Below are 18,523 nucleotides of genomic sequence, written 5' to 3' on the forward strand. Positions count from 1 at the left end.
CAGTTCATCCGTCTCTCTCTCTCTCTCTCTCTCTCTCTCTCTCTCTCTCTCTCACACACACACACACACACACGCGCACACACACACACATTCACATCTAATACACATGTGTGGACACATGTGCAGGTAGCAGCGCCCATGTGAAGATCAGACTGTAACTTGTAGGAGTCCATTCTTCCACTGTGTGGGTTCTGGAGATTGAACACAGGTGGCCAGTCTCAGAGGCAGTCACCTTTCCATACTGGTCATCTCAGCAGTCATTTTTTAATCCAACATAATTTACTGAGTATCTAGTAGTCAATAAGTTTCAAGTTTGGAGCTGGACACAGCGAACAAAGCAGAACATGTCACTGTCCTCGGTGAGATGAAAATTTAGGGACGAGCTGTGTATTATACAAGTGTAGTATAGGGGTGGCAGTTGACACAGGGAGAATCATAAGATATGGAAGGAGCTACAGAGGGTCCCTGGGGTCCCTAGTGGTGTGAATAGAGGACAGGCTTTGTGGTGAGGTGACCAAACGGAGTGGCTGCCTCTGTAGCTGCCTGCCGGGCTCCTCCCCACTGGGGATTCCACAAAAGGCTCTACTCTCTGTGAATGTAAATCCAGGGATGGGGGTCACGGCGAGGATTTTCTTTTCTGCTGTTCATCATACAGGAAAGAACATCTTATAGATTGGCTCAGAAGACACAGCGTTCTTTTCCAATCCCCTGCCTTGATTTACCTGTGGGTGACAGAGGCTTGGTTCTCCTTCAGGGAGTTTACCGTCGCTGGGCTGTAGGGACTGTAGGTACTCACAACACCAAACTTCAAACTCCAAGCAAGGGCAAGGGCTCCCGAGGCCCACGACTGAGTTCCCTGAATGAACTGGAAAGCCACTGTGCTAACTCACACCCTACTGGTGACATGACAGGCTCTGGGAACCAGAAGCAGCCTCAAAGGAGGGGTGAGGGGAAAAGGTGGTGGGGGTAGGTGGTGGATGGGAGGAGGGAGATGAAGTATCTATGGCTAGCAGACCAGAGGTAGCTCATTCTCACCTCCCTCCTCTGGAGCAGATGCTTCAGCTAAAGGCTGACCTGGGAAGTTGGCCACCTCCCTGGTGTTCCCGGAAGGATCTCAGTGTCCTGTCAGCAGCAGCCTCCCGTGCTGCCTGCAGCTCCTTTGCTTCTTCTGCCAGAGTCCCTGAGTCCCGGGTCCAGCCCCGCCTCCGGCGCGGTCTCTGGTGGCCCAGCTGAGGCTCCCTGGGGCAAGACTGAACAAAGGTTCAGGCCCGCCCTATTCCTCTCCCTGTGTGCCCCGGGAACGCGCCTGCCGGAACCGAGCACGTGCAGGACCGAGCGGCAGCGCGCGTGCGGGTAAGTGACTGCGGGTGCGAGCTGCGGGCTCCGCCTGTGCTCCTCTCCTCCCCCCACCCCCGCCCTTCGTGGCGTCCCGGCCTGGAGCAAGCTGTCAGCGCCCCTTTTCCTTGGGGACCCCCTTGCTTCCTACCGAAGTCGGCGATTGGGGGATAGTGGCTCCCTTTTCTTTCCAACAGCGGCAACTGCTCTGTCCTGCCCTGGTCCAATTCTACCCTGGTCTCCATCCCATCCTTGCCTCTTCCCTGCAAGCTCGTGGCCACTCAGGTAGTTCTGGAAGGTCAAGTGCAGCTGGTGCTCTCTGGCTCCCCCACCTCATCATTTCCCTACCGCATCCCCACGTATCCATCCTTTGTCTTCTGATCTCTGGTGTCTGGGAGGATTCAGGCGTGTGCATGTTTGGGAGGAAAAGCCAAAGGCAGGCAGAGGCGAGCTTAGGTAAGGCCTGGCCTTGGGTAACTGAAGCCAACCTCCACATTGAGACCCGTTAGCCTCAACCCGGAATGGGGGTTTGGGGAGGGGTCCTTCCCATCTGCACCTGTCAGGGAAAGACCTGGAGCAGCTCCAAGGCTTCACTGGAGCCAGAACAAAAAGCAGTCAGTCAGCCAGCTACCCAGTCACTGGGAGTCTGAATGGGACATGGAGCGAAGTGGAAGGATGTGTTGTATTGGGACAGCTGGGCCTGAGCTGTCACGCCCCAGGCAGAGTTGGGAGTTGAAGGAAAAAGGCTGAAAGGTTAGAGGAACAGCGTCTAGATGTACAATAAAATGAATCATCTTCAACACCTGTCACCCACAAGAACTTCTTACAAAGAAAAGCTTCCGGGAGCTGCGGGGCCCAGACTCCTGATTAGATCCGAGAGAGAAAATGATCCAGATGGCCTGCCCAGGTCCCTGGACTCCAGGCTGGCCTGCTCAGAGAGGATGCTCTATGCTCTCCACAGGACATGCTTGTTGAAATCCGGACACTCGCTCGAGAAGTCCCCTCTTTATGAGTCCCGGCAACCTGGTCTGCTCTTGAACACTGTGATCCCGCTGCCTCTCCCTGAGCGGAGTGGTGGCATTACAGGTGTGTGCGGCCAACCACATCTGCCTTTACTTTGAAAATTAATTAAAACTTTTTTTTTAAAAAAAAGCTATCATCTCCCTATGAAGGCCAGGCTGGACTCCTGTCTCAGCCTTTCTAGTTCTGAGTCCCCAGACTACAGGCTGGACACCACACCCGTCTCCCTCTGTCCCTTAAAGTCTTTCATTCTCTTCCACTCTGTCCTGGAGCCTTTGCTGCCTTTTCAAGCTCATGCCTATCCTCTGACCACCGTTTGTTTGTTTCACACACTACTGGTGAAAAGACATGTTTGTTTCTCAAGGCAACAGTTTTGTCTCCACCATAACTGACGTTGGCCTTTCCACGAACACTGTCTTTACCAAATGAACAATATGCAGCTAAATTAAAGAAGCTGACCAGGGGTCAGCAGAGCAGAGTGGTCAGAAGCACCTGCTATGGACTCGAGAGCTTCTTGGCTCAGTACGAATTCTCTGGGCAGACATTCAAGGTCGCCTAGGCAAAGCTACAGGGATTTGGACCTGCTGGGTGCTATTGCTCCTTGCTGCAAGGGGGAATGTGGCTTGCCAGGGATCTCAGAGGAAAGTCTGCTCTGGAGGAGAGGCTGACTGGAAGTGGGAAACAATTCTGATTGCGGCTCTTCACCAATCACTGCTAAATGGAAAGCCTGCCTGACCTAGGCCACAGCTGGGGCTGGTCGAGAAGTACCCTCAGTCACAGGCATGATGGGGAGGAAGGTGGTATTGGCCCTTTCATGCTTGGGAGAGTATTTGTGCTTGGTCTGGACATGGTGCCAGAGGGTTCATGGGTTTTTTTGTTTTGTTTTGTTTTGGTTTTTTTTTGCCGTAATTTGTGATCACAGTAGCCTCAGTTCATGTGGATACCCCGTGACCCTGTTCACGACCAGCAGGGGAATGTGAGCCCAGCTCTTAGAAGTACCAGGCTATAGTGCAGGGTTTGCTTTACGTGCGTCTGTTCGTCAAAATCTTCAGAAAATTACTTAACATTTGTGAACTTCAGTTTCCACATCTGCAATATGTGTAAAATGTTTGCTTCAGGGAGTTTGCTTTGGAGAATAAATGAGGAAACAAAAAGCATCCCGCTCAGCACCTGGCAGAGAGCAGGAACCCAACGTAGGTTGACCCTGTTCTTTATTTGCTGCATTTGATGCCGTGGTCTCTTCCCAAGACCTCCAGGCCTGCTGGGGAAAGACCAGAAGAAGAACCCGCTTCCCACCTTTGGGAAACAGAGACAGGAGACCAGAGAGTGCAATGCCAGCCTCAAACATTTTCTTTTGAAACAAATGAAGCAAGAAACAAGAGGAGAAGGAAGAAGAAGCTAAGTAGGAAGTGGGAAAGAACGGGGTCCCCTAAAACACAAGACCAAGTGTGCCCAAGGCTGGAACACACCCACTGGTGTGGTGTGATGTGGTGTGATGTGGTGTGGTGTGATGTGGTGTGGTGTGGTGTGGTGTGGTGTGGTGTGGTGTGGTGTGATGTGATGTGGTATGGTGTGGTGTGGTGTGGTGTGGTGGCGATTCCTCATGCAACCATCGCCACCTTAGCTGTTCCTGTCAAGGTTCCTTGGTCCCCAAGAGTCAGTGACCTTAGGTAGCCAAATTCTGCACTAACTCTGAATGTTGTCTTGCTTTCTTCTTTTCCAAGAAGTTCTGCTCCGTCCTTAACCACATCCGCACGGAGTGCCTATGCTCTCATCTGCCTTGGCGGGGAAATCAGCCAGCCAGGCAGGTGAAGAAAAGTTCACTACTGTCATTTTTAAGCTCTGGGCCAGTGTGCAGGAGCTGACACACCTGTGAAGCTCAGTGGTTTTTATTTGCATGGCCCTGAGTCTACTGTCACAGACTTCCAAGGTGGAGCATTACGGGAAATTGAATTTAAAGTCTGACTTTAGTTGAGACTTGACTGTGTTTTGTGCATTGAGCGTTCTAGATCAGTGGTTCTCAGTCTTCTGTTAGAAGTTAACCTGTAAGCCCCAGCTGCCCAAGGATCAGGTGACGTTCTGGGATTCTGGGAATTGGAGTTTTTAGAAAATAACATCAAAGCCTCATGGGAACGGACAGTGGCCTATGGGTTTTGACAATATAAGCTCTGCCAACACGCGTCTTGGGGCCACTTACCTGGAACATTTCCAGGTGATGGTCCTGACCAAGTTCCATCTTGGTCGATATTTAAAATTTTAGTAAAAGCTTGCTTAAATTCTGCCAAAACAGTAGAACTATTTTTCTTGGCGAATTTCAAGATAAACACTTCCTAATGCTGGAACCCTTTAACACAGTCCCTTGTGTTGTGGTGACCCCAACCGTAGAATAATTTTTGTCACTACTTCATAACTCTAATTTTGCTACTGTTATGAATCATAATGTAACTACCTGATATGCAGCCCACAAAGTGGCCAAGACCCACAGGTTCCTTTGCTTATGAACACCTGGGCATGTCAGGTCTTTGTTGACTAGTCAGTTACCTCAGGTGATTGAGATGATGATGGTGGTGGCGATGTGGTACCACCTAATGGCACAACATAAACTTGAACGTGTTAAATTTCTAGCCTGTATTTTGGCTGATGCCTCTGTTTATAGCAAAAGTTTTCAGGTTAGGCATGATGACACACACCTGTAGTCTCAACATTTGGGAGGCAGAGCCATGAGGATGGTGAATTTGGGGCCAGTCTGCTGAACATTTTGAGACCCTGTCTCAAAAATCATTAAGAACAACAACAAAACTCCCCTAACTGGTCATGGTAGCTCCTGCCTGTGATGTCAGCTCTGGGAGGGGCAGAGGCAAGAGGATTGCTGTGAGTTTGAGGCACGTTCCAAGCTAAGCTGGATTTCAGTGTGAGACCCTGTTTCACAAAACAAGGAAGCTAGAGAGATGGCCCAGTGGTTAAGAGTGCCCAGTGTTCTTCCATAAGACCTGGCTTGGTTCTGAGGCCCCACACCAGCTGACTCACAGCTGCCTGAAGCTCCCACTCTAGGGAAGCTGAAGGCTTGTCATGGCTTCCAAGGCCTTCTGTACTCACGTGGTGTACACACACATCTCATTTAAAAACTACATTTTAAAAACTACAACAATGATAGCAAACAAAAAATCCTAGATATAAAGAAAACAACTGGCTAGAAAAGTAGCTCTTCTAAAGGAGCTGGGTTCCAGCCCCAGTACCCACATAGCTGCTCAAAACCTTTGGTAACTACAGTTCTAGGGTACCCAACCCCGTCTTCTAGCCTTGCTGGGTACAAACATGGTGCACAGTCATGCAGGGGAAAAACCCATACCCATAAATTAAAAAGCAAACAATAGAAAAAGCCAACAGCTTCTTGTAAAAGAGAGAAATGTTTTTAAAGGCTTGTAACAAAATAACAGATGTTCGCTTTCCTTTGTATTGAGATAATGCAACCTATATTTATACTGAGATTCAATTTCTCACCTCCAGGACAGACAAAGATTCTAAAGTTTGAGGCTATCATTGCTAATACAGACATGGTAACATTTTAGCAGGTCTCTGTAAAAGCAGGTACATTGTTACTTGGACTGCAGAAGGAAAGAAGGTCCGGAGCCACAAGGGTACCTACCCATTGACGAGCAGTCTCTTTCCTAGGTCTCTAACCTCTCAATCCAATCATCTACTTATGAAGGAATATTTAGTGGTATTTCGTTTGGTTATTTGCGTTTTGATACAGTTTCTCTATAGTCTAGACTGGCCTGGAACTCACTATTAGCCCAGGCTAGCCTCAAACTCATGACAATCCTCCCATTTTAGCCTTCATAGTACTGGGATTGTAGTATTGAGCCACCACATCTGGGTAGCAGTAATTTTAAAATAGCAGAAATTGGAAAAAATACAACTGATGAACCATATATGACAGGGCCTGTAAGCAGCCACACACTCAGGAAAGGAGTGGTAAGCAACTATAAGCCAGAAGGTGCTCGTGTGACATAGTCTATAGATTATATCACTATATAAGAAGAATGCATGTGGAGGGGTCCACAGACTTTTAAATTTGTGTTTCTATAAGGAAACACAGAGACAATAGTGGACAAAGGAATGTAAAGGGAAAATGAGAGGAGAGCATGGTCAGAAATGTTTAGCATGGTTCAGAGTGTTCAGCATTTTTGGGAGTGTAGATTTTGGTGCCTCGTAAATTATACGCACACGTAAGAGAAAAGGAAGTGTTAGCCTTAGCTTCCCCAGGAGAGCATCTTCACGAAGTCCTGTGAGTGGCCAAGCCTGAGTCTAACAGAAGCCCTCAGAGCAGCCGGCTCCCAGTAACTCCCTAAGCAATTTACTCTCTCAAGAAGGCAATTGGCCAGGTTGGTGTTAGATGAAATGAAAAGGTCCCACTAAAAATGAATTTAAAGCGCCCTTTCTTCACCCTCTGGTCCCTCTGGGGCACAGCGGCTAGATTCCATTTTGTTGTTGCTATTGTTGCTGTTGTTATTGTTGTTTTAACAGCGAGCTTGATGTCACCGCCACAGAAACCCTTTTGATGTGAAGATGGGTTTGTGAACTCCCTGCTTGTTTCAGGAAAGAATATAGAGCCTATAAAAAGTATGATCCCCGGGGACTGGAGAGATGGCTCAGAGGTTAAGAGCATTGCCTGCTCTTCCAAAGGTCCTGAGTTCAATTTCTGACAACCACATGGTAGCTCACAACCATCTGTAATGAGGTCTGGTGTCCTCTTCTGGCCTGCAGGATACATGCAGACAGAAAATTGTACACATAATAAATAAATAAATATTTTTTTAAAAAAAGTATAATCCCAACAGCAAGGGTGAACTTAAACAGCCTGGGTCTACCATCCTGATGAGTTTTCATGTGCCAAAAGGGAGACCCAGTTTTGTTCAAAGTTACAAATCCTGAGCCTTGTCCCTCAGACAGTTGTGGCAGTTGCTGCCCTCAATTTCCTGAATCCATCTCTTGGTAACTGGCTGAGCTATTTCATCACCCGCCACCTGCCTGGACCGTCTGGAGGGCACCCTAGAGGGTCTCCTATCTTCCATCATCACTGGGCAGCCAACCAGAGTTTGAGGGAATCCACCAAACCTGCATCTTTCTGCTGGAGGATACTGAGTTTCAGGCGTCATAGGCTTGCCTCTGTTTCTAGCCTGTTTCTCTCCTACCCACTCCCTGCTTACATTTATGTGTGTGTGTGTGTGTGTGTGTGTGTGTGTGTGTGCAGCTGTGGAGGCAAGAAGAGAACATGCAGGTGTCAGTTCCCTCCTTCCACTCTGTGGATCTTGGGCTCGAACTCAGGTCATTGGATTTGGCAGCAAGCGCCTTTACCTGCTCCTGCCCCACTTTGTTTTTTAGAAGATCTAAATGGCTGTGCTGATCACCTTTGCTCTCTGGTCATGCCCTTTCGTAGCTCTTGCTCATCAGACACTCCCACAGTGGTATATGGACCTTCAGTCTCTAGTCCAGGGGCCTTGTCAGCCTGCTCCTGTCGTTTCCCCATTCTGGAACCCTGTCTTGCAACTCTGGACAATCCCAAAGTTTACTAAGCATCCCCAGTCCTTCAGTGAGGTGGCTGCAGAGAATTGGCATAGACACCAGACACATGCCCATAGCCTGCCATGCTTTCCCGGTCTCTCTTACCCTCTGCTTCTGCAAATGCTTCTCTGTCACCACAGAGTGACTTATTCTCACTGATTCTCCTTGACTACAAAGTGCAACCTAGATGCCATAGATGTCACTAGCATGGTGGGGCCCTTGTCCACTCGAATGGACAGGATTTTTTTGTTGCTCATTCTCTACCACGATCAGCCAACAGTTACCATAAACTGGGGTGTGTGTGTGGTCTCTCTCACCTACTGGTCTAGAACTCACAACTGTCTTCCTGACTTACTTGAGTGCTCGGATTATAGGCATGAGTCATCAAACCCAGCATCAACCTAATGGTTTTTTGAGTGCTTCAACCCAGAACCTAGTGTCTATGCAAAAATTCTTAATGAATAACTCAATTAACAGCTTGAATTTATTGAATAACAAATGAATAAACGAATGCTCCATTGAAGGCAAGCTCCTTAGTCACAGCGTTTGCAGCCCGTTCTTCAGACAGGAACTTTGCTTCTCTTCGAATGTTTATTTTTACTCTGGAATATACAAGAACAGGCAGAAGCAGCCACTGCTTCATAGGAACCAAGGAGAAGGTGCTGTGGCGAACAAGTAGGGGAAGAAGATGTTTCTGAAACCCCAAAGGAGAGCATGCTGAAGAAAGTGAGTCACACAGAGTAAAGTCCGGGACCACACCCAGCTCTTAAACTCCAGGAGTGCTGTGGGACCCAGGGATTGGCCAAGTTCCAGGGCAAGAATACAGACAGACACTAGGTCTTGCCCATTCAACATTTATACTTGTCTGTAGTTAGTCTTGAGAATGCCATTTCAGATGGTCATAATGGCACACAACGGGAATCACAGTACTAGGGAGGATGAGTCAGTAGGATTATGAGTTTGAGGCTAACCTAGGATGTTACATGCCCAACTTCAAAAGAGCCCAAATAAAATCAAAGAAACAAAAATAAAATTATCAAGCAAATAAAGTGTTACTCCAACTTGTTTTGTGTGGTATTAAATATGTGGTATTAAATATTAAATATGTGACTTGAAATCTGTACATATATATATACATATATATATATATATATATGTTCAATTTATGTGTTGTAACTTATAAGAGTTTTGGGTGTTTCTTCTATTCAAGCACTTGATTTTTAAAAGTTTATTTTTAGTGTTTATTTTTATTTTTATTTATCTAGGGATGTTGAGTCTGCACAGTGCGCCTGTGGGTCAGGTGTATGCAGTGTGTAAGGAGGTTATCAGGCTCCTTTGAACTGGAATTTCCTGACAAGGGTAAGCCTCCAAGGGGGGCTAGAAACCTCCAAGGCGAGCTTTTAAACAATGAGCCATCTCTCTGGCCTCTAAGAGTTGGTTTTCTTTTCTTTCTTTTTTTTTATTGATTTTTTTTATTGAACTCTACATTTATCTCTTCTCCCCCTCCTTGCCTCTTCCCTCCCCTCCCCCTTCCAGCCCTCCCCCAAGGTCCCCATGCTCCCAGTTTATTCAGGAGATCTTGTTCTAAGAGTTGTTTTAAATAATACTCGTCATAAACATTGCAAATACTCAGAGTGCAATTTGCCTTTATAAATGTCCTTTTATCCTATCATCACAAAAAATCTTTCTCTGCACCTCCTACCATTTTTATGGTTTTATTTTCTTCAAAGAAAGCCGGCTTTACTACTAATTTTCTCTGGTGTTGGTGTGAGGTTGGTGTGACTGAGGGCATTCCTCCAGAAAGTCAGCCCACTCACCAGCCTGTACGCCACTGAACATGTTACTTTCCCTTTATGTCTTCCCGGGGTTCCTTTCCCCCTCCAGCTGAAGTGCGATGATACTTTTATTTCTCGGTTAAAAATTTATAGCTAGCTAGTATTCATTTCTGAGCCAGGAAGATCACACAAGGTAGAGAAAAATCTGTCTTTGACTTTTCACAGAACTGCGGTGGCCCCTAGGTACCTCTGAAGGGAAGTGGAGGAAGCCCTAAACGAACGTGTAAGGAGAGGATGACGTTCTGAGTGTGTGTGTACCGTTGTCTTGGGCACAACCACATCAAGGACCCTGAAGCCTCAGACCTATGGGGAAGGGAAAGCCTCTGAGACTCAGAGGAAAATGGCAAAGCCCTCTTCTGCCAAGTGCAAGAGTTGGCAGCGTGTGCAAAGGCTAGCAACCACAGCTTCCTCCTCCCAGATGACCACAGCCCGAGACTGCTTCCCTCCTGAACTCTCCTGCCCAAGATGGCCTAAACCTATCTTCTTGTTCAGCTGTATACAACGCAGCAGCCCCTTCTATTTGAATTTCAGATATATAAAATAACCATTTCAGGTTTCCAAATTGCTCTTGTAGAAGGCACTGCTCCATCAGAGAGCAGAGCCCACTCGATCTCAGATTTTCTGTGCATGTGTCTGTGTGTCTGTCCATTTCCTCAATGACTGAGGCAGGCTTCCAGGACCAAGCCGTGCCAGACTTGGCAATGTGGGACCACCTTCCTTAGCCAACCCTCCTCCTACAAAACGGTGCAGTTTGCATACATCTCCCACATGGCATCTGGTATAGTTAAGTCACCTGTATATTGTTTATACAATTAGTCTTTTGTTTATTACAGCATTGTTTGAAGGGGAAGTCTGCAATTATTTTTTAATATCTCCAATCTGCTGTTGATTCAATGTTTGGAAGTCATTACATCAACAAATATCCCTAGGTCTGTGCCTTCCAGGTTCTTGGTAGGGTAGCATTTTCAACTCTCAGCGTTGGTTAAAGCTGCATTTTGACACATTCTAAGCAAACAAGCCATCGGTACCTTTTGTGCCAGGGTATTTAATTGCTAATGTGAGACCTTGTAGAACTCTCTTTTATGTTATATAATAATTTATAATTTTTAAGATGATGGTTTGTCCTTTAATCCTCTGTCCAAAACCAAGAAAACTCTCAGTCAGGTTCCAGGTGACTTACTCCTGCTACGCCAGTATTTGGGAGGTCAAGGCAGGAAGATTGTTCAGAGTTCAAGGCCAGCCTGTGCTACATAGTGAGTTCTAGGCCTTCATAAGCTTAAAAAAGAGACCCTGTCTCAAAACACACACACAAAACAAACAAAAAAACAACCCTCTCCAAAAAGAAAAAGAAAAACCTAGACCTTTCCTGTCCCATTTCTATTGGCATGAAGTATAAGCAACAAATCATTTCTGTCTGGGATGGGGTCTAGGCCTGGAACCCACTATATGGACCAAGCTGCCTGTGAGCTTGTGTTAACTCTCCCGCCTCTGCCCCATAGGATTACAAATGTGTACCACCAAGCCCAGCTTAACAAATAAACTTTTATAGCTGTAAGTTGTTGGTTCTCAACCTTCTTAATGCTGCAACCCTTTACTACAGCTCCTTGTGTTGTGGTGACCCCCAACCATGAAGCTTTTCTCATTGCTACTTCATAACTGCAATTTTGCTACTATAAATTATCATGTAAATACCCGTGTTTGTTGATGGTCTTCGGTGACCCCAGTAAAAGGGTCATTTGGCCCCAAAGGGATCACATCCCCCATGTTGAGAACCAGGGCTGTAAGCCACCGGGATTTTAGGGTTGTTTGTTTTGGAAGTATAACCTAGTCTATCCTGACTGAAACATATTATTTTCCAATATCTCTGAGCTTTTCCCATTTTTCAATTTGATTTCATTATCATCAACTAAACTCACAATAGATAGTTTCTCAGAGAGGTTACATTCTTTCATACTAGCTATAATAACTGTAGAGAAATAAAACTTGAGAAAAAAATGACACAAAATAGCTCCATATTTGACTGTTTGCTAACCATATTTTTTAGGTAACCTGAACCTGACAGAATGTTCGCCAAAGCGACTCGGAATTTCCTTAAAGAAGTTGACGATGGAGGAGACCTGATCTCAGTCTCACACTTGAATGACTGTGACAAGCTGCAGCTCCTAAGTCTGGTGACCAAGAAGAAGAGGCACTGGTGCTGGCAGAGGCCCAAGTACCAGTTTTTGTCTGTCACCCTGGGAGATGTTCTCACAGAAGGTCAATATCTCAGTCCAGGTATGTTTCCTAATGACGCTTCAGCGGCTAGTCCCCCAAACAGGAAGGGCTCCTCTAGGCGACTGGAATGGATGTGGCGCCTTATACTGGGTTCTTCCTTTTCCTTGACTCTCTGGTATAAAAGGATATTCTAGGGGCTGGAGAGATGGCTCAGTGGTTAAGAGCACTGGCTGCTCTTCCAGAGGTCCTGAGTTCAATTCCCAGCAACCACATGGTGACTCACAACCATCTATAATGAGATCTGTCGCCCTCTGAAGGCATACATGGAGGCAGAATGTTGTATACATAATAAATAAATAAATCTTTAAAAAAAAAAAAGGATATTCTATCTTACTGAGCACAATTACACACACCCGAAATGAAATGTTATGCCTCAGTGTTGTAAAAGTGATTGTCAGTTTGGGTCTAAAAGTTCGTTGTGCCCATCATAAATGTTAGAGCCACTCAGCATAAGTGGGATGGCGCCCCTATACAAAATTAGGTTTAGTGTCGAGACAATATGCTGTTGACTGATCAGAGGGGCATGACAAGTTCTGTTTCTTGCATAATGATTTCTGAGGGGAGCAGGGCAGTCTCCCACTCTGGTCCAAAAGTGGCTATAGACGGCCTGCTAAAGAGATTGGCTCAGCATTTATTGTGGCAGCTGGTGAAGTCCCCTGCCTACAAATTGAGACTCTGTGGTTTACTTTACAGTGGCCCCAAGGGAAGGGGCACCTGGGATGGTACTGCCTCCCTGCCTCCGTGTGTGTGTGTGTAAGTGAGGTGGGGAGAGAGAGGGAGAGGCAGGCAGACAGACAGATCCAGAGCCAATGCAACCAGTGGAGGTCAGAGGACAACCTTGGGTATCAGTCCTTAACCCCCTGTTTGAGACCAGCCATTCTGCTACCATGTACACCAGTGTACACCAATCTGTTGTGGCGTATGGCCCAAGAGCTCCTGGGGTTCACTCTCTGGATTCCCATCTCGCTGCAGGCACACTATGTATAGATTTATAGGTTCCGGGGATTTGATCTCAGGTCCTTGTGTTTGGATGGGGGGTGCTGAGCCATCTCTTCAGCCCCACCTGGTCCTCTAATCAGTTTGTACAGATATGCAACAGAGAAGGAAGAGGGACTGATGGCAGGCTGGAGAGCTGGCAGTAGACAGAGAGCACAGAGGATTGTCCACGGCGCCCTCGGCTAGTCCATGCCACGTAACCTTTAGTCTATGATAGCTGTGTTCATGCTGGGATTCCTTAAGATTACCCCAGCTAGTGATCTCTGCACTCTTGTGATAAGAGCACTCTACGATGTCTCAACAGAGATGAAATCACCTAAGGATGCTTCTCTGACAACTTGACCCTGTTGCTAAGCAGCACGTGGCTATGTTTATGAAGTATACAAAGAGATAAAGGAAAAAAACTTTATAATGTAGCATCATATGTCAATATCCTTTAATACTTAGGTCATGGTCTTTTTTTGAACTGCATATAATGGAAAAAATTGTGGTGTGTGTGTGTGTGTGTGTGAGAGAAAGAGAGAGAGAGAGAGAGAGAGAGAGAGAGAGAGAGCCAACAGCAGGTGTCTTCTGTAACTCTCCATCTTATTGTTTTGAGCAGAGTCTCCCTGGACCTGGTTCAGGCTAGCACAGCCTTGACTATTCTAGGATGTGCTGGAGATCTGAACTCAGGTTCTCATGCTTGTGCAGCGAGCACCTGATCCTTCTCCCCAGCCTCAAACCTAAATACTTTTTACAAACAGAAGTAGAAACATGCTACATATGATTTTAATATATTCCTTATTTATTTTTATTTAATTTTATGTATGTTTTCCCTCTATAGATTTAGATACTTTTAATTCCATCTCAACAAACACATAATATTCTTTTGCATACATATACCTAATTTGACCAACTATTCTAGTTTGTGCTTAATAATTAAGACTACAGTGGACATTTTTGTTTGTGGATTTTCGCTTGTTTTTGAAACAGTTGCATTAGCATGCTTTCTTGGGTTTCCTGGACCAGAGGTTGGAAACTTTCTGAAGCTTGTTACTCCTTGCTAACTTCCTGAAACGCGGTGATGTGTGACGGTAGCAACAGTTCTTAGTTATCGGATGAAACCAGGTCTAGTTCTCCTTCACAGTAAAATTTCAGCCCTTTGTGATTGTGTGTCTGAAAGGAAAGGGAGCTAGAGTCGCCTACTTGGGTCTGCAGTCTCCATGCTTGCTTCCAGATGAGCCTTTTTGTCAATGCTGCCCTCAGCCGGTCCCTGGCGCTGCCACAGAATGGGAGGATGGATTGATCTGAACTTCATGTCATCCCCTATATATTAGCTCCTTTTCTCATTTCTGTGACAAAAGATCTGACAGGAAGCAACTTAAGAATGAAAGAGTATATTTTAACTCACACTTTTAGGGAGTCATGGCAGCAGGGTCTTCAGACATATTGCTGGTCACACTGCCTCCACAGCCAGGAAGCAGGGAGCCGTGGAGTCTAGCTCTTGACTGGCTGTCTCCCTTTCATTCAGTCCCGAATGGTGCCGCCACTCTTCCCACCTCAGGTGACCTAATCTAGACCACCCTCCTCTGGCGTGCTTGGGAGCTTGTGTTCTAGGAGATTCCAGAGCCTGTCAGGTTGACAATACCCACCAGCACTCCCCTTCTTGCCCAGGTTTACGTTCTTGATGGTAGAACCTCTTTTGAGTAGCAAAATAGTGAAATTTTTTTGGCACGAGAGGGAAAACATCATAAAATACACCAAGGGCTGCTGAGTCCTGGAATTTCTCTCTGTGGTGTTGAAATGATAACTTGGTGGTATCTTGAAAGATCGTGCAGACTTAAGTGAGGCTGGTGATGTCACTTGCCACCACAGATAAGGGATTCCTGAATATGGTCACCATCCGAGATCAGAGCTGAGGTTGGCTCCTGAGTCCTGATGGAGTCCTGGCTGGGAAGAGCAGATTCAGGGTGCTTCATCATTGTTGCCTCAACCCTGGATGGGTATTGCTGAGGAGAGGGAGGGGGAGGGTGGTGATTGAATGGTTGCTGAGGATAGGGAGGGGGGAGGGCGGAGATTGAATGGGGGTGGCTCCCTGATAGCCCAGTGTTCCCTTCTTTCAGATTACAACTTGATAAAGAACTGTGTATAGGTGACATCTTTTTTACATGTGTGTCTAGGGTGACATTTCATGTGTTTGTTCTTGATTTCTCCCTATTTGCAGTGTGACCAGTTCTAGGGACTGTTACATTTTGAATCTAAACATCGGCCCCCTAGTCTAATGTTTTGAATGCTTGGACTCCAGGCTATGGTGCTATTCTGAGAGCAGTGAACCCATAGGAGATGGGAGCAGCTGGCAGAAGTAGGTCACTAGGCAGGGGCCTTTGAAGCTTATACTTGGACTCTGGTTCCCATCACACAGTCCCTGCCTGTGGAGGTGAGTAGGATGAGTCTGTCAGGCTTGGATAGTTTAGAATCCCTTCTGAGGATCAGCCTGGAGCCGAGGAGAGACTTGGGAGAAGGACATGAAAAGACAGGGGTGATGCCCACCACGGGCTCTTCTGTATCCTCACCAAATAGCGGTGATTGATGCTGAAGATTTTTGTAGTTGTATCTTGACAGATTAAAATGGGGACAGTGGCCTGGGGGCATATATTTGTAGTAGAATATATGCCTAGTATATATGAAACCCTGGATTCAATACTGAGCACCCAAGAGAGAAAAGAGAAAGCAGGGGTGGGGGATTGTGGATTAAAAAAGAAAATCAAAACCCAAACTTAAGGCTGGTAGTTCACATGAGGGTTCTGAGCAGAGGATGGGCCCTGAAGGCCCCCTGATGGCCCTCACTTGCATGTGGTCATAGCTCGGTGGTGGGACATTTGATTGTCAGTGAGGAACAAGGCTGTATTCCCAGCTGACTTGATTGACAGTGGAATGCTAGAGGGTACTGCAGTGTTCCTTAGAGTATGGAAAACCAGGATGGAAAGTCTGGGGCTTTGTGTGCTTTGGGAGGCGGCTGAGGGGGTTGGGTATGCCTAGTGACTAACATGGTAAGGAGCTGAACGTCCTGCTAGAGCTCAGATATAAAGTAAACATTACATTTGCTGGGAGATGTTAAGGAGGACCGGGGCATTGGTCTTTAGGATGGGTGGTGGGAAGGAAGGATGTCCAAGGACCGGCCAGGAGGATCTGCCTTGCTATTGCTCCTCTGCGGTCTGCAGCAGTAGAGCGGGCACAGGTATCACCTGTCACTCTCCATTTTCATCCCCGTCCAGTCTTTACCCCAGCTGGCGGCCATCTTGGTTACTTTCGATCCTTGCAGGGACAAAAAATCCTGACCAAAACAACTTAAGCGAGAGCTTATTTGGGCTCACACTTTGAGGGTGCAGTCCGTCATGGCGAGAAGGGTCTGAAAGAGGGAATGGGTCACGTCACATCAAGTCCACAGTCAGCTCACTAGTCCTGTCCGCGTAGTCTGGGACGGCAGCCCACGGAATGGTGCCGCCCATTTTTAGAATGGGACTTTCCTACCTCAATTAACCCGATCTAGAAACTCTGTCCTAGGAAGGCAGAGGTTTCTTTCCTAGATTATTCTAGATCCTTTCAAATTGAGAATCAATACAAACCATCACAGTGGCTAAAGAGGTGTGGCTGCGCTCAGTCAGCATGCAGGTGTGCTGACTGCATTTTACTAAATGTCCTCACAGTACAGCTGCCCACTTTCCAATTGGATGCTGGTGCGGGTTTCCCACAGGCTGCTGGGAAGCTGGGTTTCCCACAGGCTGCCGGGGACTCTGAGCCATCTGCTTTCAAACTCCTCTGCTCTCTTCTTTCCAGTGGTCGTGGAGTCTGACTTCGTGAAGTATGAGAGCAAGTTTGAGAACCATATGAGCGGGAGCATCAGGACGGCTGTGGGCAAGGTCAAGCTGAACGTTGGCGGCAAAGGCCTGGTGGAGGGCCGCTCTTCGTTTGGAAGCCTGAGGAAGCAGGAGGTGGATCTGCAGCAGCTCATTCAGGACGCAGTCGGGAGGTAAGGGGAGCTCCGTTCTGCACTCTGGGCCTTTAGACACCTCTGCCAAAATGTGGATTGTGCTAAACAGCATGGATTGAAGTAGTCCTGAAACTTTAAGCACATTCTTTATTTCAGAATTTACTGACTGTTTTTACCTGAGAGTGGAGACCTGGGAAGCGCTGCATATATATTTTTAAAAAATGCCAACAGTAGAAAGTTGGAGTCCTGATTTAAAATTTTTCTTAAATTTATTTTGGTGTGTGAGGGGGTGGGGCCTGTGTCATGGCAGACCTGTGGGGGTCAGAGGACAACTTGCTAGAGTCAGTTCTGTGCCATGTGGTCCTCAGTAGTCACGGCAGTCAGCTTAGTGGCTTTACCCGTTGACCCATCTTGCCAGCACAATTTGCTCATGGGGTTTTTGTTTTCATTAGTGTATTTGTTTGTGACAGTTTCCCTGTGGAACCCAGGCTGTCCTACTTCAGCCTTCTGAGTGCTTGAGTTACAGGTCTCTGCCGCCACACCCTGTTCAAAGAATCAGGGATGGTTTTGTTGGTTTGATCTCGGTGCTGGTGCTAGAACCAGGGCCTCCCATACTCTGGGCGAGAGCTGACTATGTCACCAGCCTCCGTAGTTTTGAATATTAACCATCAGAAGCAGGAAACTCTCAAGTCTACTTTGTGTCTTTTCATTTTTCTCATGGGGAAGAGAAGCGCAGGGCTTCATGGGAAAGAGCTGGGTTACCACTTCGACGTTTGGAAGGAAATCCTGTGTTTATTCATTTTTATCCCAGATAACTCATCCTTATTGACATTCTTCCTCATGTCAATTCAACGCTCACCGAGTAATTCTACTGACTGCGATATACTCTCCATACTGGGGCTGCCGCAGCGAGCAAAATGCTGTGTCTTCTGTCCACATTCTAGTGGCAGAGATTCCAAATGTGGAGTTAAATAAACCACGCAGGATACCAATGAGATGGGAGGCCTGGGGAAGGTGTAGCAAAGGGGGATGCTGTCTTACAGCGAGGCCAGAGAAGACACTGGAGAAACTGGTCTAAGAACAAAGCCTTGAAGAAGGAGAAAACAAGCAGGGTCCTTCACAAGGGTACTTCGTGCTGTGACTAGGATAGCTGCCCTAGGGTGACTAAGGGGAGGACAGGGGAGATCCAGGTCCCTCAGGACCTAGAGGCCACTGGAAAGACTTTGCCTCTCAATCTAAGTAAGACGGGATGTCCCTGGAGATTCCAAGCAGGAAAGTGACATGTTGACTTACTCTTTAGATGGATTTTCTTGGCAACTGGGTCGGGAAGAGAATGGATGGGCAGAAGCCAGGGGACCAAGAGAGAAGTTAGTGCAGAGGTCCAAGGGAGATGGTATTTCAGTGTGTACAGAGCCGTGTGTGCGTCCCCATGTGTCATTTTTGTCACCCTTTCCTACTTAAGACAGAAAATGCAAATGCCTGTGCATCACTGGAACAGCCATTTATATTTAGACGTAGGTAGCTTGTC

General features: G+C 46.8%; 1 protein-coding gene and 1 long non-coding RNA gene across 2 annotated transcripts in view; one reads left to right on the top strand and one right to left on the bottom strand.

Annotated features, from left to right (window-relative positions):
- Positions 1 to 257: 257 nt before the first annotated feature.
- LOC146894384 (uncharacterized) lies at positions 258 to 1,165 on the bottom strand. Its single transcript, XR_015738188.1, has 2 exons — positions 1,036 to 1,165; positions 258 to 722 (listed from the first exon to the last, which is right to left on the bottom strand). It is a non-coding gene; the product is annotated as an uncharacterized LOC146894384 (long non-coding RNA).
- Positions 1,166 to 1,218: 53 nt separating this feature from the next.
- Positions 1,219 to 18,523, top strand: part of Gsdme (gasdermin E) — a 62,047-nt gene continuing 44,742 nt past the window's right edge. The window contains exons 1-3 of the mRNA XM_048440319.3: positions 1,219 to 1,353; positions 11,800 to 12,029; positions 16,842 to 17,034. Of these exons, the coding sequence (XP_048296276.3) occupies positions 11,819 to 12,029; positions 16,842 to 17,034 (404 nt within the window). The 5' untranslated portion in view covers positions 1,219 to 1,353; positions 11,800 to 11,818. The remainder of the gene's footprint in view (positions 1,354 to 11,799; positions 12,030 to 16,841; positions 17,035 to 18,523) is intronic.

This window comes from Myodes glareolus, chromosome 6 (genome assembly GCF_982192425.1).
Source record: "Myodes glareolus chromosome 6, mMyoGla1.1, whole genome shotgun sequence".
Classification (NCBI taxonomy): domain Eukaryota; kingdom Metazoa; phylum Chordata; class Mammalia; order Rodentia; family Cricetidae; genus Myodes; species Myodes glareolus.